At 39.7% G+C, this 22,367-nt stretch overlaps 1 protein-coding gene across 2 annotated transcripts in view; it reads left to right on the top strand.

The window, feature by feature from the left end:
• Positions 1–21,905, top strand: part of CTR9 (CTR9 component of Paf1/RNA polymerase II complex) — a 28,819-nt gene extending 6,914 nt beyond the window's left edge. Inside the window, exons 6-25 of one of the 2 annotated variants that reach the window (XM_081798615.1) lie at positions 1,918–2,066; positions 3,376–3,483; positions 6,940–7,047; positions 7,187–7,423; positions 7,659–7,748; positions 7,862–7,990; positions 8,099–8,282; positions 10,083–10,171; positions 10,659–10,844; positions 10,930–11,017; positions 11,176–11,324; positions 13,063–13,179; positions 13,347–13,492; positions 14,421–14,492; positions 14,969–15,104; positions 15,258–15,404; positions 16,002–16,159; positions 17,453–17,549; positions 17,983–18,095; positions 20,827–21,905. In XM_081798615.1, coding sequence (XP_081654741.1) covers positions 1,918–2,066; positions 3,376–3,483; positions 6,940–7,047; positions 7,187–7,423; positions 7,659–7,748; positions 7,862–7,990; positions 8,099–8,282; positions 10,083–10,171; positions 10,659–10,844; positions 10,930–11,017; positions 11,176–11,324; positions 13,063–13,179; positions 13,347–13,492; positions 14,421–14,492; positions 14,969–15,104; positions 15,258–15,404; positions 16,002–16,159; positions 17,453–17,549; positions 17,983–18,095; positions 20,827–21,253 — 2,930 coding nt within the window. In that variant the 3' untranslated portion in view covers positions 21,254–21,905. Of the gene's footprint in view, positions 1–1,917; positions 2,067–3,375; positions 3,484–6,939; positions 7,048–7,186; positions 7,424–7,658; positions 7,749–7,861; positions 7,991–8,098; positions 8,283–10,082; positions 10,172–10,658; positions 10,845–10,929; positions 11,018–11,175; positions 11,325–13,062; positions 13,180–13,346; positions 13,493–14,420; positions 14,493–14,968; positions 15,105–15,257; positions 15,405–16,001; positions 16,160–17,452; positions 17,550–17,982; positions 18,105–20,826 lie in introns of both variants that reach the window. The other variant, XM_081798617.1, reaches the window with a different exon arrangement.
• Positions 21,906–22,367: the final 462 nt, after the last annotated feature.

The following is a 22,367-nucleotide window of genomic DNA, read 5'->3' as shown; positions in this document are numbered from 1 at the left end:
GGCTCAGGTCATGATCCTGGAGTCCCTGGATCGAGTCCCGCATCGGGCTCCCTGCTCGGCAGGGAGCCTGCTTCTCCCTCTGACCCTCCCCCCTCTCATGTGCTCTCTGTCTCTCTCATTCTCTCTGTCTCAAATAAATAAATAAAATCTTTAAAAAAAAAAAAAAATAATAATAGACCTGTAGATACATGGAAGAAGATTATTCCCTAGGAGGTACAAAGGTCCTGAGGAAAGAGTGGGTCTAGCAAGTCTGAAGAATGGCGAGGAAGCTAGTGTATCTGGAATGGAGAGAGAAAATGAGGAGGAAAAGTAGTAAGAATTGGGTCAGAGATAGAACCAAGGACCAATCATGTAAGGCATCATAGGTTATTATAAGGACTTAGGCTTTTATTATGATAGACATAGGAAGCCATTTGAGGACTTTGGGCAAAGGAGTAAGTAATGATCTGACTTATATTTAAAAGGATCATTTGGGCTTCTGGTTGAGACAAGTGGGGGGCAAGGATAGAAATGGGGAGACCAGGTAGAAGGCTTTTGCAGTCATGTAGGTCAGAGATGATTGTGGCTTGCACTAGGGTGGTAAGAGTGGAGGTGCAAATGATCGGAATCTATGTATATTTTGAAGGAAGAACTGACGGAGTAGATGTGATGTATGAGACAAAGGAGGAATCAGAGGTAACTCCTTGTAGGAGTAGAGTTACATTTTAGCACATCTGGAAAATATAATTCAAAACAAATTAGTTTTAGACATGAAAATATTAAAATACCTTTTAGACCTACAAGTGGAGAGGTCAGGAGGGCTGTCATTCAGGAAAGAGGTCTGAGCTGAAGTAATTAATTTGGAAGTCATCAACATAGAGATGGTGTATAAAGCCATGAAAATATGAGGTCACCAGGGGAATGAGTAGAGATAGAAAAGAGGTTCCAAGATGGTGTTCTAGGGCACTGTGACACTGTAGAAGGGAAATGAAGAACCAACAAAGGAGCCTGAGAAGGAGCAGCCAGAGATGTAAGAGGAAAAAGAGTAAGGGCAATGTCCTTGAAGTCAGATATAAAATGTTTCCAGGACAGGGTCAGATACTGTCACATTCTATTGTTAGGTCAAGTAAAATAGGAACCCAGGATTGATCATTGAATTCAGTAGCACAGTAATCATTAGTGACCTTGATAAAAGCAGTTTTACTGGAATGGTGGGGGTGAGATGCTTGGTGGATACATTTAACAGAAAATGGAAAAGGAAAGTTAGAGAGGCAGCAACTATAGATAGATCTTTCAAGGAGTTTTGCTATCAAGGGAAGAATAGGAGTGGGTTGACAATTGGAAAGGGAAATGGAATCAAGAGAGGATTTTTTTTTTAAGATGGGAGAATTTATGTGGATGAGAATAATGTAGTAGAGGGAGAAAATTTGATGATGCAGGAAAAATAGGAGAGGGTTGCTGGAGCAGTGTCCTTAAATAGATGAGAAAGGTAAGATCCAGTAACCAGTGGGGAGGTTGGCCCTTCATGGGAACATGGTGGAGTTTTAGCAGGGCCTTGAAGTTGGGTAGCAAGTATAAGCATAGCTCTGAAGGGAATGACAGTATGTGCACATAGTCAGTTACAGTATTGAAGACCTTCATGAAACTTTTTGCTGTCTTTAAAAATTGCTGTTTGAAAATTAGATATTGAAGGTACCGTGTAGGCAGGAGTGCAAGAAAAATACCAGTATGGTAGGTATTCTGTTTATGGCAAGAAAGGGGGTGGGCAGTGTGGTATAATATCCACTGAAACCAAATTTGTGATATACCAAAAGATTTTACAGTGTAGTTATACTGAGGTTAATTTTGAGATTTTGCAACTCATAGAGAATGTTTAAGCATTTTGTTGAATTCAAACCCTAAAAATGCCCTAGTTTGACAGATTGACTATTTTTTTAGCGGAAGTTCGTTTAGGAATGGGCCATTGCTTTGTGAAACTTAACAAACTGGAGAAAGCTCGTCTGGCATTCAGCAGAGCCCTGGAACTCAATTCCAAATGTGTGGGAGCATTGGTTGGACTGGCTGTACTAGAACTCAACAATAAAGAGGTATGTGAATGAAAAAATTCTTTTGTGACTGATCTGTCAGGCTCACTATTCCTTATCTACAACTCTTGAGACCAGAGTGTTTTAGAGGTCAAGACTGCAGATAATAGAAATGTAATATGATGCCTGCACTGCATAATTTGTAACACCCAGATATTAGGACACCACCCCAAAGGCAAACTTATATTTCTTTGTCAGAAGGAGTGACTCTTCACACTAATAGGGTAACCTCACAATTCAGGTAAAGTTTTGCCCCCATGTAAGCTTGCTCTAAGATTACCAAACAACTTGTTTTTTAAGAAGTTTTTAGATTTCAGAATTTCACATAAGAAGCTGTGCAATGTATGTCAGTTTGGAATGCTTTCCATTGCAAGTAACAAAAAGCCTACTGCAGTGACTTAAACATGAGGGTTTTTATCGTCTACTAAACCAGCTATCTAAGGTCTTGGATTTAGCACTTCAGTATTCTCAAACCCAGAATTTTACATCTTTCTGTCCTTCCTTAGTATGTAGATTTTCCTCCTTGTGTCTGTCACCTCATAGTTGCAAGATAGCTGCTGTATCTCCAAGGCTCTCATTATTTCATCAACCTTATATAGAGGGAGGAAAGGGAAAGGATAAATGGCTTTCTCTTAGAGCAGTTCTATCCCCATCACGCTCCCCCTTGTATATAATTGTCTAGACAGGGTTATCAGAGTTTCTCAGCCTTAGCACTGTTGACTTAAGGAGCTAGATAATTTTTTGTTGTGGGAAATTATCCTACCCATTGGTAGGATGTTTAGCAGCATCCCTGACCTCTGCCCACTAAATGCCAGCACGTCCTCCCTGTTGTGATAATGAAAAATGACCTCACCCCCAGTTTAGAACCACCGCCTTAGACTGATCCCCAGAGAAGGGGAATAGGTTATGTTGACTGGATTAGATCAACCATCATTCATCCCCTGGGGCTTGAGAAGAGGAGGAGGGAACTTTCCTTCCTGAAATTAAAAGATCACAAGCTGTAAAGTCTGGACTCTATTTAAACAGAGTAAGGGGGGTAAACTGGCTGTTGGGTAATCCACAGACATCTGCCACATCAAGACGACAGCCAGGATCTATAAAAATACCGAAGGTGACTGTTTGTGAGGGAAGTTCTAACAGTTTAATTCACTATTTGAAATTTGTTTATCCCTGCTGAAGGTTAACTGAAACAAGAGCTATATTTTGGTGTCTGAACTCAGATTTATGTAACCTTATTTCTTCAGACTATAAAGAAAACTTCGGAAAAAATGCTAATTGAGTAATGGCCCTGTTGTCATTGTTTTTCTTTTAGGCTGATTCCATAAAAAATGGTGTCCAGCTTCTTTCCAGAGCCTATACTATTGATCCCAGCAACCCCATGGTATTGAACCACTTGGCAAATCACTTTTTCTTCAAAAAGGTAGGAGAAGCCAATTTATTAAAGTTGTTTACTTTTAAATCCTGATTTGTTTTTCTTTTCTGCAGTTGATACTTTGTTTTTTTAACTTGGAAAAAAATTGAAAATGTCAAGAGTTTTTTTCAAATTAAAATTTGTATTAGTTAATTGGGGGTGGGTATGTTTGTTCATTCACTCATTTAATATTTATTGACCCTTTATACTGTACCCAACACTGCAGTAGACATGTGGAGACCAGTAAAGTATTGTTTCTGCACTCGGTTCGGCTTCATAGAAAACACAGACATGTAAACAAATGTAAATATAGAAATAAAGGTCTCTATCTTGATGTGGTAGAGAAACGAAAGAGGAAGTAACCAAGTGGTTAAAAAGGGTTTTCACCAAGAAGGAAAAGCTCTTGAACTAGGTGTTTAGGAGGAGGTCTTCAGGTAGTTGAAAGGGGAAAGGCACAGATGTAGAAATAGTCTCTGGTTTAGTAAAACCATGGCATATGGTGGGCTCATGCTAGATAATGCATTGGGTCCAGATAGTGAGGCACTTGTGTGATATAAGGAGTTTGGACCTACTTATGTAGGCAGCCAAGAAGTCATTAAAGTTTTTGTTTATTTTTGCATATTGATCAAGATGTAATTTTTTTATTTTTTTTATTTTTTATTTTTTTTAAGATTTTATTTATTTGCCAGAGAGAGAATGAGAGACCGAGAGCATGAGAGGGAGGAGGGTCAGAGGGAGAAGCAGACTCCCTGCTGAGCAGGGAGCCCGACATGGGACTCGATCCCGGGACTCCGGGATCATGACCCGAGCCGAAGGCAGTCGCTTAACCAACGGAGCCACCCAGGCGCCCCTAAGATGTAATTTTTAAAGTTGCCACTAATTCTGTAGAAGCAATGGTATTTTAGATTTCTTGAATGCTAAATCCAAGATTTCATTGGCAAACTTTTTATACAGTAAGTACGAAAGTTTTACTTCCCATATGGAAGTACTAAATTGTACTAGGAACTTTAAGTAAATAGCAGTTTAATTTAAAAAGTTCACAGGACTGTATCAATCCTTATTTATGATAGCATATCACTGTTATTATTGCTATTAATATGCAGTTAATACTTACTAAATATCAAGTGTTATTAAAAGTGAAATCCATGGGGGTGCCTGGCTGGCTCCGTCAGAAGAGCATGTGACTCTTGATCTCAGGGTTGTGAGTTTGAGCCCCATGTTGGATGTAGAGATTACTGAAATAAATAAAACTTAAAAAAAATGTATTCCATGAATTTGTAGAATAGTCAGAGGTAGTTAATATTATCCCCATTTTGTGGATGAATAATTGAGGCAGAGGTAATAGCCTAAGGTCATACAGCTATTAACCATGATGCTTTATTCCCTCTGGCTATAGAAGCATACTCCCCATTCCTAATGAATTATTATTATTATTTTTTTTAAAGATTTTATTTATTTATTTATTTGAGAGAGAGAGAATGAGAGAGAGAACACATGAGAGGGGAGAGGGTCAGAGGGAGAAGCAGACTCCCTGCCGAGCAGGGAGCCCGATGTGGGACTCGATCCAGGGACTCCAGGATCATGACCTGAGCCGAAGGCAGTCACCTAACCAACTGAGCCACCCAGGCGCCCTTCCTAATGAATTATTAATTAGCTTTATGCTGTAACTGTTATAGTAGGGAAAGCAACTATTTAGGGAGAAGATGGAAATGTATCTTATAAGTACTTGAAGTGTTATTGTTTCAGATAAAAGAGTTACCCAAGTATGCTTTTTACTGAAAAGAAAAAGGACTAATAATCCTAAATATTTGAGTACATGTTTAATAATCATTGCTCACAGCTGTTAGGACAGCTTCCTTGAACCAATTGAAAATTATTCAGTTTCTAATTTTCAATGCTAATCACCCTTCCACTACTGAAGATAAAGTCTTGTTCTTTAACAAACTCAAAACCTTTTAGATTGTGTACGTGAAATATGTAAATCAAGCCAATCTATTTGAGTGTTACTGAACACCTGATATGTGATCAGCACTGTGAAGTCATCTTGCACTGACTATATATACTAAAGGTTTACAGAGCATGCTAACATGTGTTTTCTTGATCTGTCATTAGAGCAGCCCTAGGAGGTAGGCAGGATATTTCTGTTTCCCTTTCTATGGATAAAGAAAATTGAGACTCAGCAAAGTTAAGTAACATCACTTGCCAAAATTCACTCAGCTAGCAGGTAGTACAGTTGAGATGTAATATTTTAATTCTCTGCCCACCACACTACATTGCCTCCCCTATAGAAGAATCATTTACCTGGGAAGAAAGGTATTATTAATTAACATTCCAGACACCAGTAATTAAGTAGTAAAGTGGGTTTAGAGATGGGAGCTATGATGACTCCTGGAGCAATTAACACAGACTTCCAGAAAAAACTGGGAATTGAGCTTGGTTTTTTGATCAGAAAGAGAAGCAGCTAAAATGCAGATGGGAGAGGCGCCTGGGTAGCTCAGTCGTTAAGCGTCTGCCTTTGGCTCAGGTCATGATCTCAGGGTCCTGGGATTGAGCCCCGCATGGGCTCCCTGCTCAGCAGGGAATCTGCTTTTCCCTCTCCCTATGCCCCTCCCCCTGCTTGTGCTCGCTCATGCTCTCTGTCAAATGAAGTATTTTTAAAAATAAATAAAGTAAAACAGCAGTCACATTATTATTCCTAATTAAAAAAAAAAAAAGTTGAAAAAACAAAGGCTTTCCAGACCAGATTACTAGTCAAATGGATAAAACATCCCTATTAAAACCAGAAAGTTGTTTCCCACCCCTGATGTATGAACTCTGACTTTGAGACTCTCAGGAGATTAGTTCTGTAATCCAAATTAAGTCAGGTCTAATGGGAAAGTCATGACCCATGCATTCGAAGAGAGCTGAATTCAAATCCAGTCACTTAAGCTCGCTACCCTCATGTGTTAGAACATTTCCCTGGAGTCAGAAAAAAATTAAATCCAGATTCTAACTTTTCCACCTAAGACAACATACTTTATTTCTTTAAGCCTCCATTTCCCCATCAATAAAATGGTAATAATGATACTCTTTGCAGGGTTTTTGACTGAGGCTAGAATAATTATAAGTATCATACCTGCCACAGTGCTTAGTATATAATAGTTCTCAATAAATTGTAACTGCTTCCTCTACTAGTAATAAGGGACTTAACCTCTCAGATTTTCTCATCACAAAAATAGGGCTGATACCTCAAAGGATTGTTGCAGGATTAAATAAAGTAATAGATGTGATGGGTAGATGTTAAGTTCTAGGTAAATGAATTTATCTGCAAGGGGAATGAGAAAAATGATTCGTAATTCTGGATATGGCACTGTTATTGGTAATTCAGTGAACACATTTTAAAAATGAAATTTGAGGAAGGCTTATGATTGAGACTGTTGGAGTTGTTTGAATTAACTCAGTTGATTTCTGGATCTCATTGTTCAGGATTATAGTAAAGTCCAGCACTTGGCTCTCCATGCATTCCATAATACAGAAGTGGAGGCTATGCAAGCAGAAAGTTGTTATCAGCTGGCTAGATCATTCCACGTTCAGGTAAGATCATTTTAAACCTTCTCTGAATATCTAATTCTTTTGTTTCGTAGTGTTTCAAGCCTTTTAAAAACTTTTGTACATGAAAAAGAAAATAAACGTCTGTATACACTGTTGGTCTTGTTTTATTTTCATTTTTTAGGAAGATTATGACCAAGCTTTCCAGTACTACTATCAAGCCACACAGTTTGCTTCATCCTCTTTTGTGCTGCCATTTTTTGGTTTGGGACAAATGTACATTTATCGAGGTGACAAAGAAAATGCATCTCAGTGCTTTGAGAAAGTTTTGAAAGCTTATCCTAATAATTATGAAACTATGAAAATTCTTGGCTCACTATATGCTGCCTCAGAAGATCAAGAAAAACGAGATATTGCCAAGGTACTTTTAAAAAATTGTAGCTATTTTCTCATAGTTATCACTAGACTGTCATGCCTCATTCTTGTTATTGCTAGTAGAGATATGATGGAAGCAGTTTTGTTAGCCGAGCTTGTTCCAGTTGAAATAACGAACAGTTGACGTATTAAACAAGGTAGAGTAGCTACCACTTTTTACTTTGACAGCCTGTAGTTGCTGAATTAAGCCTGCATCAGCTTAATGACCTCTTTTATCCCAGGGCCATTTGAAGAAAGTCACAGAACAGTATCCTGATGACGTTGAAGCATGGATTGAATTGGCACAAATCTTAGAACAGACTGACATACAGGTATTTTAGCAGTGTTTTTGGTCTTCTACCTAATGTGTTTTTTGAAAGTGTGGTATAATGTTTCTCCCTTTTATTTTCACTTACCCCTTATTGTCTCCACCATGAAAATACAGGGTGCCCTTTCAGCCTATGGAACAGCTACACGGATCCTTCAGGAGAAAGTGCAGGCCGATGTCCCGCCAGAGATTCTGAATAATGTGGGTGCCCTCCATTTTAGACTTGGAAATCTAGGGGAGGCAAAGGTAGGGAACTGGAACTATTCCCTTCTTCCATACTGTCAAGTTGAATGCACACTTTTTTAGATATATCAGCTGTCTTTTAACAATGTAATTTTCTTTTCTTTTTCATAGAAATATTTTTTGGCATCATTGGATCGTGCAAAGGCAGAAGCTGAACATGATGAACATTATTATAATGCCATTTCTGTTACAACATCATATAATTTAGCCAGGCTGTATGAGGCAATGTGTGAATTCCATGAAGCAGAAAAACTATATAAAAACATCTTACGGGAACATCCTAATTATGTTGACTGTAAGAATTATAAACGTTTTTTTTTTTTAAAGATTTTATTTATTCATTTGACAGAGAACACAAGCAGGAGGAGCAGCAGGCAGAGGGAGAGGGAGAAGCAGACTCCCCACTGAGCAGGGAGCCCAATGCGGGGCTCGATCCCAGGACCCTGGGATCATGACCTGAGCAGAAGGCAGATGCTTAACCGACTGAGCCACCCAGGCGCCCCAAGAATTGTAAACTTTTTTTTTATGAATTAAAATTCCCACAACAGCAGCAAAAATTCAGCCTAAAAAAAAATCTTTCTTAGAATCAATAGCAAAAAAATGTGAAGGTTATAATGTCCCCTTTTCCTTCAAGGCAAATTTATGGCCTTAAAAAAAAAACCAATGCAGCTTCACTTAAATTTATGCTAGAAACTAAAAGAAATAACTAAAAACCAGTTGAACCATATATTTCATAGGGTAGGTGATCTTCAGTGGGTCAGCTACCTTTATTAGACTTTGAACAGCTCCTTGACTTATTTGGTGATGGATGGACCTTTATGATGCTCCTGCTCTGATATCGTATTAACATTTTTGCAATGTTTATAATAGTAAGAAAGAGCATTGTTTTACGTTGAAATAATTACTAGTAAAATATCCTACCTTGAGTTTTTACACACTAGACATTGTAAAATTTGGAAAGCTTTTTTTAATTTATTTATTTGACAGAGAAAGAGCGAGAGAGGGAACACAAGCGGGGAGTGAGAGAGGGAGAAGCAGGCCTCCCGCCGAGCAGGGAGCCCGATGCGGGGCTCGATCCCAGGACCCTGAGATCATGACCTGAGCCAAAGGCAGTCACTTACCCAACTGAGCCACCCAGGCGCCCCGGAAAGCTTTTAATTAAAAATAATTTACAATACTGTACTTCCCTTAAAAGAACCTAAAGCTATGATATTTTGATTCTGGTTAGATCAGGAGCTTTTTTTTTTTTTTTAAAGATTTTATTTATTTATTTGAGAGAGAACACATGAGAGGGGGGAGGGTCAGAGGGAGAAGCAGACTCCCTGCCGAGCAGGGAGCCCGATGTGGGACTCGATCCAGGGACTCCAGGATCATGACCTGAGCCGAAGGCAGTTGCTTAACCAACTGAGCCACCCAGGCGCCCTAGATCAGGAGCTATTAACTTGGCCTTGCTCATGCTGTTATGGATGCAAAAGTGATTTAAAAAAGAAATAAGGTTTTAATTGAATGCCAGGCTGAACTTGAATTGGTTTGATAGGCAATAGTAAGCCATTGTTCGTTGCCTGAGGAGAGTGACATTTTCTGGAGAAAATAACTTATATTTGTGTGACACTTTCTTACTGTTCTTTAAGTGGAGTTAGAGCCCAGATTTTCTAACTAGTAATCCCTAGTAGTCTGTGCTTTCACTGTTTTGCCATATGACAAGCAGCTTTTTAAGAAAAAGTGACAGTGCTGTGCATCAGAGAGAAACTGGAAACAGAACTGCTCCCAGCTTCTTAAGTAACTTTGGTGGAGATGAGGACTTGGACCGGGGTGCTAGCCTTGGAAATAGAGTGGAAGAGATAAATTTTTTCATAGAAATGCTTTTTGGCATCATTGGATTTCAAGCAGTGAGACTTCATGGTGGCAGAGTTGTTCTTTAACTTGTTAGATTATTAATTTGTTTTTTTGCTGCTCAGTATTTTTCACTTGTGGGATTTTTCTGTTCACTGTATGAATGTAATAAAATGCAATCATTTTGAAAGTATGACTTTAAAATTATGATCTTTTATAGCTAATATTTTAAACATAAAAACTTTTAAATGTATGTTTTCAGGCTATTTGCGCCTAGGAGCTATGGCTAGAGATAAAGGAAATTTTTATGAGGCTTCAGATTGGTTTAAGGAAGCTCTTCAAATTAATCAGGTTGGTAGTATGAACTCTTAGGTTTGAAAAACAATTTTCTCACCTTTTTTTTCCCTAGTAAATCAGTTTTTCATCTTAATGTCTATCATATTTCTAGTATCTTGACATCTCCCTGTTTAATTTTTACTTGTGAAAGATACTAGAGTGTAGAAGTTATCTAAACTTTTTGATTGTGTCTCACAGAAACAGATTTTACATCATAGCCTAGTACACACACGTGTGTATACAAACTAAAATGAAAGTGTTGAAATCTTTATGTGCTGTTGCCTTGTGCTGTACACTGATGACCTTCCTATATTCCATTCTGTTGCATTTCTTATGCTGATAATTACACACTAAATTGATTTTACAATTCATTCATCCATCTCCACTCTAAATTTGTAAATGTAGCTTGTAAACCTCTTCGGTAATCAGCTATCATGGAAAAGTGATCGATGTCTCTGAATCCAAATTACAGATTTTGATTCTTCACACATGTGTGTTTCAGGACCATCCAGATGCTTGGTCTTTGATTGGTAATCTTCATTTAGCAAAACAAGAATGGGGTCCAGGACAGAAGAAATTTGAGAGGATATTAAAGCAACCATCTACGCAGAGTGATACTTACTCTATGCTGGCCCTTGGCAACGTCTGGCTCCAGACTTTGCATCAGCCCACTCGAGATCGAGAAAAGGTAATTTCTCTTTGTCTCTTTAAAACAAAGCTGACACTTGACTCCTGCTTGAATTTTGTTTTATAACGTTTATTTCTTTTTATAGGAGAAGCGGCATCAAGATCGTGCTCTGGCCATCTATAAACAAGTACTCAGAAACGATGCAAAGAATCTGTATGCTGCTAATGGCATAGGTGATTATAAGATGTGGCGTCGAGTGTGAAACAAGTGCCTTCAAAGGAGTGTTTGTAGATCGTAATTGCTCCCCAAACGTAATAAACAGCAGGACTTTGAGTTGTTTTTCTGGCTACAATTAGAAAATTCTTAAATGTAAGCCTTTTTATGATTTTAGGAGCTGTTTTGGCCCACAAAGGGTATTTTCGTGAAGCTCGTGATGTATTTGCCCAAGTAAGAGAAGCAACAGCAGATATCAGTGATGTGTGGTTGAACCTAGCGCATATCTACGTGGAACAGAAGCAGTATATCAGTGCTGTTCAGATGGTAATAGCCTGTCTTTCAAGATATTTTTATATTGTGTTCATTGTTGAGCAAATGTTTTCTTACCCATTCTGACCCTGTCATGGAGCTGTGTGCTGTTTTTGATTTGTGTGTGTTCAGAGACTTATATAATGTTAAGGCCAGTCTTTGGTGTCCAGACAGAGATAGGAGTCCTGGTTCTACCCCTAATCACATGCCTTGGGCAGAGGACATCCTCTCTGAGCCAGTTTCCCCATTTGTAAAATGGAGATCGTGTACCTTAAATTCACAGAATCGTATGAGGATCCAGTATGAAAAGTACTGGATACCAAACTTGTCACTAACATGCCTAGTATATCGGTAAATACCCAGAAGATAGGAGGATTTAATATTTATTTCCTGTTTCTTCTTTCTCAGATTAAATGACATTTTGGAAAGAAAGAGAAAAACTCCATGGGGATTAGTTTTTCATCACTATAGAATTTTGTTAGGCTTTTCATATTTGTGGAGTGCTTGAACTTGAAGTAAAAGAGTCATATTTAGGATATAGGGGTGTCTGGTTGGCTCAATCGGTAGAGCAGTGACTCTTGATCTCAGGGTCGTGAGTTTAAAATCTTTAAATTATATATATATTTAGCATCTATAGCATATTAAAATGTAGAAAAGTTCTTAGGCTCTGTGGGAAATAGTATGGTCAGAAAAAACAAGGTTTTTTTTTTTTTTAAGATTTTATTTATTCATTTGAGACAGAGATACAGAGCGAGAGAGAGAGAGAGAGAGAGAGAGAGAGCGCGAGCAGGGGGAGAGGCAGAGGGAGAGGGAGATGAAGCAGGCTCCCTGCTGAGCCAGGAGCCCGATGTGGGACTCGATCCCAGGACCCCGGGATCACGACCTGAGCCGAAGGCGGACGCCCAACCATCTGAGCCACCCAGGCAGCCCAGAAAAAACAAGGTTCTTACCAGAGGTAGAAGACAAGCACAGTCAGACTCCTGGAAGTGGTTAACCTTTTTTTCTAAGAATGGTGGGTATTGTTTTCAAATTCAGAATATTTGAAAGGCACCAGTGACAAAGATTTATAGAACCCAGATTGCATATGGTAGACTCAGAGGTGGTGTTTTTGGAGGTGGGACTTCCTGAACTGCAGAATGATATGTTGCCTTTTAAAAATGCAAATTAATTACTAGGGATATTCAAGGGGAAACTCTCTAGCCACCTTCCTTGAAAAAGATCATACCTATGACAATAGGTTCCATGGTCAAAAAGTGAAGTGTTCATGGCAAAATTGACACCAGGACTGCTATATATTGGTTTTACCAAGAAGTTAACCAGAACTGTGAGACTTCACATGCTCGTTGCCAGTAGGTTCCACCAATCCTAAAGAAAGGTGGTAGAGAGTATAACCGAAAGGAGCCAGGTGTGTAACTTTTAATAAGTTGTCAGCTGATTCTAAATAGTATTGCTAGAGATATGAAAAAGACCGTCCAGTCTATTTATCCTTTCAGTGTTGGTCTGAGTTTCAAATGGAAAAACTATTTTGAGTATCTAGTTGTGGGTTGTTGTTTTGTTTTTTTTTTTAATCAGATTTTCATGTTGTGAAAATGTATCCTGGTGAATGTCAAAAATCATTCTCAAATTATTCTTTAAAATTAACTGCTCAAAAGGTAAAACACCTTTCACATAGCTTTAAAATCACTTGAAATCTTGTTATGACAACATTATTTAATCGTTATTGTATTTTAACTAACTTTTTCTTTTATTATAGTATGAAAACTGTCTCAGAAAATTCTATAAGCACCAGAACACTGAAGTTGTGCTGTATTTGGCCCGGGCCCTCTTCAAGTGTGGCAAGTTACAGGAGTGCAAGCAGACTTTACTAAAGGTAAAAAGGAAAATTCATTATTCTCATTTAGTTATATTCTGCATTGTATTTTTTTTAAAATTCTATTTTGTGCATGTTCATATATATATATCTGACACTCTATTTGGCTAAAATCCTTTTCATGTCATTCGATTATATAAAGTATTTGTTTTGTTTCTTACTTATAGGCTAGACATGTGGCCCCCAGTGATACAGTACTTATGTTTAATGTGGCCTTGGTCCTGCAAAGATTAGCTACCTCTGTTCTGAAAGATGAAAAGAGTAATCTGAAGGAAGTACTGAATGCTGTGAAAGAACTGGAGCTTGCACACAGGTAAAGATTTTGTAGAAACAACTTTTGAAATGTTTTGTTTCTTTAAATCCATTTGTCTCAAAAGGTGCTGAAAACCACTTCCCTCAAGAGAATCATTTTTTATTAGAAGCATTCCAGTGATTTTTAAGCCAAAGCAGACAGCTGCCACCAGGTGGCGCCAAACTGTGGCCAGGTTCCTGCCAAATTTGTATCATGTAGCGTCCCCTAGAACTGGCTGGCTAGCTTTGCAAGTTTGCCCCAGATTTTCATTAATCTAACAATAAAATGACCCAACATTGTACACACTTGAAATTTTTAGGCTTCACTTATATTGGTTTTATTACTTATACTGGTGTGTCTTTCATGGGATACTAATTTTCATAGGGCTAAGATTATTAAAGCCTGTCCTCATAAATATTGAATAGGTTTATTGAACTTAGCTCAAAGTTTATGTACCTTCATAGGATTTATTTGGTAATTCAGTTTGTGGTGAAATCAAAGCCTGACATCTCTTCAGGTTTTGTCCAACCTTATTTAAATTCTTATATAAGCATTCCTTGCCTTTCCTGGTACATTAGTTGTGTTTTCATGGCCTACACCTCCTAAACTCCATGCTGACATATTTAGTAAATACAGTGGTTAGTAAATACTTGTTGCTTGAGCTGATTTTTGGTTATTTATGAATTTACTGATAATATTAAATATGACTACTTAACTTCATGGACTTGTTTTTTATTAAACATATTGAGTGTTATAATGATGAGTCTTTTTTTAAGTGCGTTTCATATATAATTATATTGAGATGATAGCCTTTCATGTATCAAACAGGTTCATGTAAGTCAGTAAACCTATTCTCAGACTGTTTTTGTAAAGCGGATTAAAAATGTTAAAGAGCCTGTTTCATTAGAATGATTTTAAGTGAAGTATTTTATTTTCTCATTCCATTTAGATACTTCAGTTACTTGAGTAAAGTGGGAGACAAAATGAGATTCGATTTGGCCCTTGCTGCTACAGAAGCCAGGTAATGTTACTACTTCTGGAAGGTGACTTTGGGTGAGGCAGTGATGTCAGTGTGCACCGGGTAGCCTTCCAGGGGTCAGTGTTTCCCACTCCTCTGTGGGGCTTCCCAGCCTGGGTCAAGCTTTTTTCTAAGGGTCCTTTCAGGGAATATGACAAAGTCAATTTAGTACAAGTATTTAAGTTGTGTGGAGAAAATACTTTTCTATCTATCCTGACTCTTTTGAGTCACGTGTGAAGAGAATGTTGAAAATCTTTATATTTATGCTTGGAGAGGACGCTTATAATTTGGAAAGTTACTGTAATTGACAGTCTTGACTTTGAGAAACTTAAGTTAATTTTGCTAATTAAAATATCCCTTAGATATCAGCTAATGATCCTGCTTCAGACTTTTTAGTTTGTGTAAGGAAAACAGATACTCTGAGTTTTTGAACAAAATACTAATTACATTCATGTCTCTCTGAATCTGAAATGTTGTAGGCAATGCTCTGACTTACTGAGCCAGGCCCAGTACCACGTGGCCCGGGCACGTAAACAAGATGAAGAAGAAAGGGAGTTACGGGCCAAACAAGAGCAAGAAAAGGAACTGTTAAGGCAGAAACTTCTTAAAGAACAGGTACTTATTGTGTTTGCAGTTATACTAGAACTAAAGAATTGTGTGCATACATACACCTTGTATGTTAAAAAAGAAGTCCTTCTGATGGTCGTCATGATATTTTTTCAGCATAACATTTTGATGCAGTGTTTTCCTACTCTTTTTCCCTCCTAGGAAGAGAAACGTCTCAGAGAAAAGGAAGAGCAAAAGAAACTTTTGGAACAGCGGGCCCAGTATGTAGAGAAGACCAAAAATATTCTGATGTTTACTGGAGAGACCGAAGCAACAAAAGAAAAGAAGAGAGGTGGTGGTGGTGGACGGGTAAGGTGGGACCCCTGCTAATACTGGTGGCCGCAGTCCCTGTCGTTTGACTCCCAGAAGCGAGTATCATTGGTTGTATTTACTCAGTGCTTAGTTCTTAAGTTTGACTTCCTTCTTTGCTAAGAGACAGTCTTCCAACCCAGTGCTTTCAGTACTATCCTTAGAAATTCATTCCAAGGGGGCGCCTGGGTGGCTCAGTTGGTTAAGCGACTGCCTTCGGCTCAGGTCATGATCCTGGAGTCCCGGGATCGAGTCCCACATCGGGCTCCCCGCTCCGCGGGGAGTCTGCTTCACCCTCTGACTGTCTCCCCTCTCATGCTCTCTCAAATAAATAAATAAAATCTTTAAAAAAAAAAAAAGAAATTCATTCCAGGGTTAGTCCAGTACGCCGTACCTTGTAGTGGCTTGAGTAGTTGATGATTTTTGATATCTGAGCAATTTACCCTAATTAGAAGTCTTTATCATTGGGCTTCATCAAATACAAGTTCCTTGCAACTTGGTAAAACAAAAGATCCTTTGTTTGTTAAATGACTGATAGGATGTGGCCTTATTCCACCAGCCAGGAGAGAACTGATTGTAGTCTTGTTTGGATTTCAGCGTTCTAAAAAGGGAGGAGAGTTTGATGAATTTGTCAATGATGATACCGACGATGACCTGCCTATATCCAAAAAGAAGAAGAGAAGAAAGGGCAGTGGTAGTGAACAAGAAGGCGAAGAAGAGGAGGGCGGTGAGAGAAAGAAGAAAAAGAGGAGAAGGTATTACCAGTGTGTTGTGAATAGCCTCATGAAGGTGACAGACAACCTCTCACCTGAATCTTTCTTGTGTTAGAATTCATGAAACCTGGTGATCATTTGATCTTTGCAGACAGTGAAGCCTTTTGTTCCCCCACTTCCCACTTTAATCATAATAATCCTAAGAAAGACCCCTCCACACCAAATCCCCTGAGTACTTGGAGTCGCCACACATCTCCACAGCTTCCTGTGAGAGCTGCAAGTTAGTCATCATTGCCTTTCTGATGTCTTCAAAATTGTAGTATTTATTTATGGGAAAATGTATGCAGTTTAGAATGAGAAAACCGGGTATGTCCACACTAAGTGTCCACGTGCAACCTTAGGAAAGTCAGTGAGCCTCAGTTTCCGTTATGTAAAATGGTAATAATGATGCCTACCTCAAGTTTTGCTAGATGTATAAAATGTGAATTAATGTGAAAGAAGGGCCTTTGAATCTTCTAGTGCCATTTGCTGTTAAGATAAGTGGTATCCTGCCCGTCCCTCACCTGGAGGTGCCCCTGAGCTGTCCTGTTCCTCTCTCGTGGTGCTCCCCTGTCCAGGAACCTCTAGTTGGCTATCTTAGCGAGACCTGTTCTTCCCAGCCCTTTGCTGCCTCTACTTAGCAAAGAACCCAGTGAATTCATTCAGACACAGACCTGTAGAATGGAAGCTATGATAGGACCTCAGTAGGCCCGGAATGAGTAGCTGGGAAGGAAGGAAGAAGAGAGGAAGGATGTAAGGCCTGGAGCCTGGGTCTTTTGTCCCATCCTCTATCCCTCCACCAAGTGCAAGATTCAAGCTTACCTTAGATTAATAAGAGGACTCAACAGAGACGTAATTATTTGGTAGACATCACATAAATCCATGGTGTTTGCGGACTCCTTAGCTGTGTGCAGCAATTATAAATGATGGCCTTTGCCCTTGAGGAGGGACAGTATGGTTGAGAGCACATGTAGAGAATAGTATTCAGAATGAAAATGTGTTGATCGGGGTGCCTGGGTGGCTCAGTTGTCAAGCATCTGCCTTCGGCTCAGGTCATGATCCCAGGGTCCTGGGATTGAGCCCCGCATCAGGCTCCCGGCTTGGCGGGAAGCCTGCTTCTCCCTCTCCCACTCCCCCTGCTTGTGTTCCCTCTCTTGCTGTGTCTCTCTCTGTTAAATAAATAAGTAAAATCTTAAAAAAAGAAAGAAAAGAAAATGTGTCAGTGACAAAGTAGTCTTAGACTTTGTAAGTATGAGTGATTCTTGACAGACTTTCTTTTGATGTCCGCTATGTAAGACCTCCAAAGGGAGAAGAAGGATCTGACGATGACGAAACCGAAAATGGCCCCAAACCGAAAAAGCGCCGTCCCCCAAGAGCAGAGAAGAAGAAGGCTGTAAGTTTATAGTACTGTGGTTTTCATCCCCGTTGTTGGCAGGAAGGATTGCACTACACCAGAATACATTCTTTTTTTTTTTTTATTTGACAGAGAGAGACACAGCGAAAGAGGGAACACAAGCAGAGGGAGTGGGAGAGGGAGAAGCAGGCTTCCCGCAGAGCAGGGAGCCCGATGCGGGGCTTGATCCCAGGACCCTGGGATCATGACCTGAGCCAAAGGCAGACACTTAATGACTGAGCCACTCAGGCGCCCCCACCAGAATACATTCTTTCCCTGCAGTTTCTTCAAGCACAAATGCTTTTTTTTGAAATGTATTAGGCTGCTGTTTGATTGTTATCATTACACTGCAAACTTAGTTTAATAACACGTCCTAATGTAATGTAACCTCAGAGTCTTGAATAATCTGTTATGTTTGGTCTTCTTTCTTTAGCCTAAGCCAGAACGTCTGCCTCCTTCAATGAAGGGCAAAATAAAATCGAAAGCCATAATATCGTCAAGTGATGATTCTTCAGACGAAGATAAACTTAAAATTGCTGATGAAGGGTAGGAATTGTTCCCTTAGTGTATTCTTCTAATGAAAGATAAAAGTGGTCACTGTGCCAGATGTCTTCCCTCCAGTTTCTTAGAATGTCAAAGCTGGCAGAAACCTCAACACACATCTTATTCTAACCCTGTCATTTTGTCCTGTCACATGTTTGTTCCTCAGAGAAGAAAACCTATTTTGAAATCTTATTTCTCCGTGGATATTAGCTGAAATTTGCTGGATGGCATCCTTCTATTTTTTTCAATAGTGAAATTTTCTTTTATTTTACTATATTTTATTATTACTGTTTTTTGCTGTTTTATTTCATTTTTTTATTTTTTTATTTAAATTTTAGGGAGTTAACATCCAGTGCAATATTGGTTTCTGGAGTAGAAGTCAGTGGTTCATGACTTATATACAACACTTAGTGCTTATCACAAGTGCCCTCCTTAGTGCCCGTCACCCATCTAGCTCATCCCCCACCCACCTCCCTCCATCAACCCTCAGTTTGTTCTCCGTTGTTAAGAGTCTCTTATGGCTTCTCTTTCTCCTTTTTTTCTTTTCCCCCTTCCCATATGTTCATCTGTTTTCTTTCTTAAATGCCACATGTGAGTGAGATCGTATGGTATTTGTTTTTCTCTGACTGACTTATTTCACTTAGCTTAATATGCTCTAGCTCTGGATGGCATCCTTCTAAATGGAATGTATCACTTTGCTACACTACCAGACCGGCTAAAACTGTTAGAGTAGCCTGATCCTCCTCACGTGGGGATGGGACTTTCTTGACCATTTCCTCCATTGTGGGGCAGTGGTGACTCAGCTCTGCCTGCTCCGTGAAGGGCTTTCCTAGACGACTTGTCCAGTAATCTCCTTTAGCTCATGGCACACCTGGAAAAGTAGTCTTTGATTTTACTTGTCCTAAACTTGTCCCTCAAGCTGGAGGTTCCCCCCAACTTGGATTCACAGAGTGGGACTCTGAATGCTGTACCACACTGTGTATTTCTTCTGATGGCCGTCATTTCATTCATTCATTCCACAGTCACTTGAACATCCCCTGAGAATTCTCTGAGACAGTGTGCTGAGTGCCAGGGATACAGAGGAAAGAGTCAGACTCTGCCCTCAAGGAGTTTATGCTTTAGAGGCAGTGGAGAATAACAGATAAACCAAAAACCGAATTATCGTGAGATAAGTGTTATCACATAGTTTCTTTTATTGCTCTCTGGGGACTATACCTAATTTGGAGTTGAGGGGAGGGTTGTAGGAGACAGGCTTTGTAAAAGGAAGGCTGTTTGAGTTGAGTCTTGGTTAGCATGTTGAGGGAGCTAAGGGTGCTGGCGGGGGTGCTGGCCTCATAGGTAGCGAGCTTTAGGGAACCATCTGTAAAGACTTGGCAGTTCCGCTTTTCTCTGAAAACACTGGCTAACATACATTGGGGTTGATTTGCCCTTTGCCCACGGTGTTACCCTGGCCAGTGGTGAGAGGCATGCACGAGCAGAGCAATGAGATGTCTGGTTTTAGAATGAGCATTGTTAAAATGTGTAGGCAGAAGGGTCCATGTGACAGGCTGAGCTACTGTTAAACCATATCTGAGGTCAAGACCATGTTGATTTGAGCCACTTGTATCAGTTAAACTTGGTCCTGACCATCACGAAGTGTTTGCTTATTTGGCCAGGTAGAATAGTGGGAATTAGATCCCAGGAGGCCCACTGGCCTTTAGCATATATACAGAATGAATATACAATGTCCACTTCTTAGTCACTCTTCATGTCCACCCAGGGTGACCTGAGTTACATATTGTATGTCTAGGTTTCTTCTTTCAGATTTAAGCACAAAGAGCCTTTCTTTAGTCATGCAGAGATGGTTTCATATCCGAACAGAGGGATATATTTCATCGTCTTCTCTCTTCTTAGACTGAACCCTGTGGGATTTAATATTCCTTTCCTGGAATCTTTGTCATGGAGACCAAAACTGAGGAATATGCCACAGGAGCAGTATGTCCTCCTGTCCAAAGCTCTGGGCTGTGAGCCACTGTCACAGCAGTTACGGGAATGCTCTTTCCCCCAGAGCCTCCAGGAAGCCAAGATTTCCTGGGTGCCACCAGCATTCCAAGCATAGGTGCAAGTCCCCTTCCCTTTAACCCATCAACTGATAAGAAGAGGGGACCTCAGAGCAGAAGTAAGCAAGCTATAAAAGCCTTTTAGCCCCAGCTTCTTCTCTTAAGTAAGTCTTGTGTTGGTGGAGGGCCCTAGTGCAGGTCGTGGTTAGAAACAGTGCCTTTGCTCTTCAGGTGTATGATAGGACGGGGACAAGTCCCACTCATCCAGCCTTGGGAGAGGGTTAATTCCTCAGAGTCTACAGCCAAGCAAGATCCTGGGTTTCACCTCTGCTGCTATGAATTTGTTTATAGAAATAAATTATCCCTTCCTTTTCATAATTTTATGTATGAAATTGAGAAGTGCTTCATTCTGATGAAAGGTGCCTGATAGAAGCCAATGAGAGTCCTCGTTTATTGTTTAAATGTTGTGTTATAATCAAAGTGCCGTATTCTAATTTCCTTATAATCCTTTTTTTTTTTACTGTGAAATATATCAAATTTACAAAACAGGACACGGCACAAGTACCACAAAATGAACACCTGTGTCAACACCATCCAGGTCAAGAAATAGAACAGTAAATGCCCTGATGTTTTGAAAGCACTCTGTGCTCGTTGAGCTCCCCTTGGTCGGTCTAACCCGCCCTTGTCTTTACCAGGCATCACCGAACCAGCAACAGCAACAGCGACTCGGATGAGGGCGAGCGGCGGAAGAAGCGGGCCTCCTCAGAGAGCGATTCTGATGAGAACCAGAACAAGTCTGGCAGCGAGGCCGGGAGTCCCCGGAGGCCCCACAGACAGCAGTCAGATGAGGATTCAGACAGTGACCAGCCAGCCAGAAAGAGAAGGCCCTCGGGTTCTGACCAGTCTGACAATGAGTCTGTGCAGTCCGGGAGGAGCCGCTCTGGAGGCTCAGACATGGACTCCCGCCCCGCTTCTCCAAGTGCCGAGTCCGATCACGATTCCGAGAGAGGCTCAGATAATGAGGGCTCTGGCCACGGCTCTGGAAATGAATCCGAACCAGAGGGATCCAACAACGAGGCCTCGGATCGGGGCTCAGAACATGGGTCAGATGATAGCGACTAGGTTTTATGTCATAAATAAGCTTCATCTCTGGAGGAAACTTTTTTAATATATGAAAGCTGTGATAAAAACGTTTCAGATGTTTAGTCAAACAATTGTGAAATTTTTCCTAAGGCAGTTTTTTTTTTCTACCCATTTGTATATTACTAAGCCCCAAGAGATATTTCCTGTGCAGAGTCCAATATTTGAGTCTCTTGAGCAAATGAAGAATGTGACTATTCTTCATTATGGTACAATTCCACTTGTCATATGTGAAAACAGCAGTAAAAATAAACCCAGATGCTAAATCATTCCTACAGAGGTTTGACTGAAACTGGCAGACATCTCATCATCTTGTATGTTAAGCAGCATACTGTTCTGGTTTTTATTGCAATCTTTTACTGAATGGTGCAGGAAACTTGGTATTAATGTCTTTGTTCCATTTTAAGTTGAGATTGAGAATATTTTTATTTTCTGGACAAAGATCTGCTGTATAATTGCACCAACGTACAAGTAAAAGGAAGGTTTTCTTCAATATAGTGTAATACTGCAGCCATGTAGATAAGATCACAGATATATAATTTGTTAGGTTGAATAAGATGTGGAAAAATGCTTTTCTGTTAGTAGAATGCAAAGACCTACATAAGCCACACAATAAAATTCTTCTACCAACTTTTATGGGTAACATCGTGTCATTTGTATTTGCTCAGTACATTTGTATATGAAAATTGAGCATAAACCAACTATGCAAGTATTTGGAAGAACCTGAACTAAGCTGAAGGTTGTTTACTCAAAACTTATCATTTTTTTAAAGATTTTATTTTTAAGTAACCTCTAAACCCAACATGGGCTCATACTTACAACCCGGAGATCAAGAGTCTCATGCTCCACCAACCCAAGCCAGCCAGGCGCCCTAAAACTTCTATAATAACTTTATAGATCTGTGGGGGTTTTTTAAGATACATGCTAGTACTAATTTCAGTAATACTAGTTTGTTTTCAGTAATCCAGTGATTAATTTATGAATAACATTTTTATGTTGCACTGTACAGTTCGTAAGAAAGCTGTAATTAGGGGCACCTGGGTGACTCAGTTGGTTAGGTGTCTGACTCTTGATTTCAGCTCAGGTCATGATCTCA

This window comes from Leptonychotes weddellii, chromosome 11 (assembly GCF_054177405.1).
Source record: "Leptonychotes weddellii isolate Sample4059 chromosome 11, ASM5417740v2, whole genome shotgun sequence".
Taxonomy (NCBI): domain Eukaryota; kingdom Metazoa; phylum Chordata; class Mammalia; order Carnivora; family Phocidae; genus Leptonychotes; species Leptonychotes weddellii.
The sequence above is the reverse complement of the archived record's forward strand: the minus strand, read 5'-3'. Positions and strand labels throughout refer to the sequence as shown.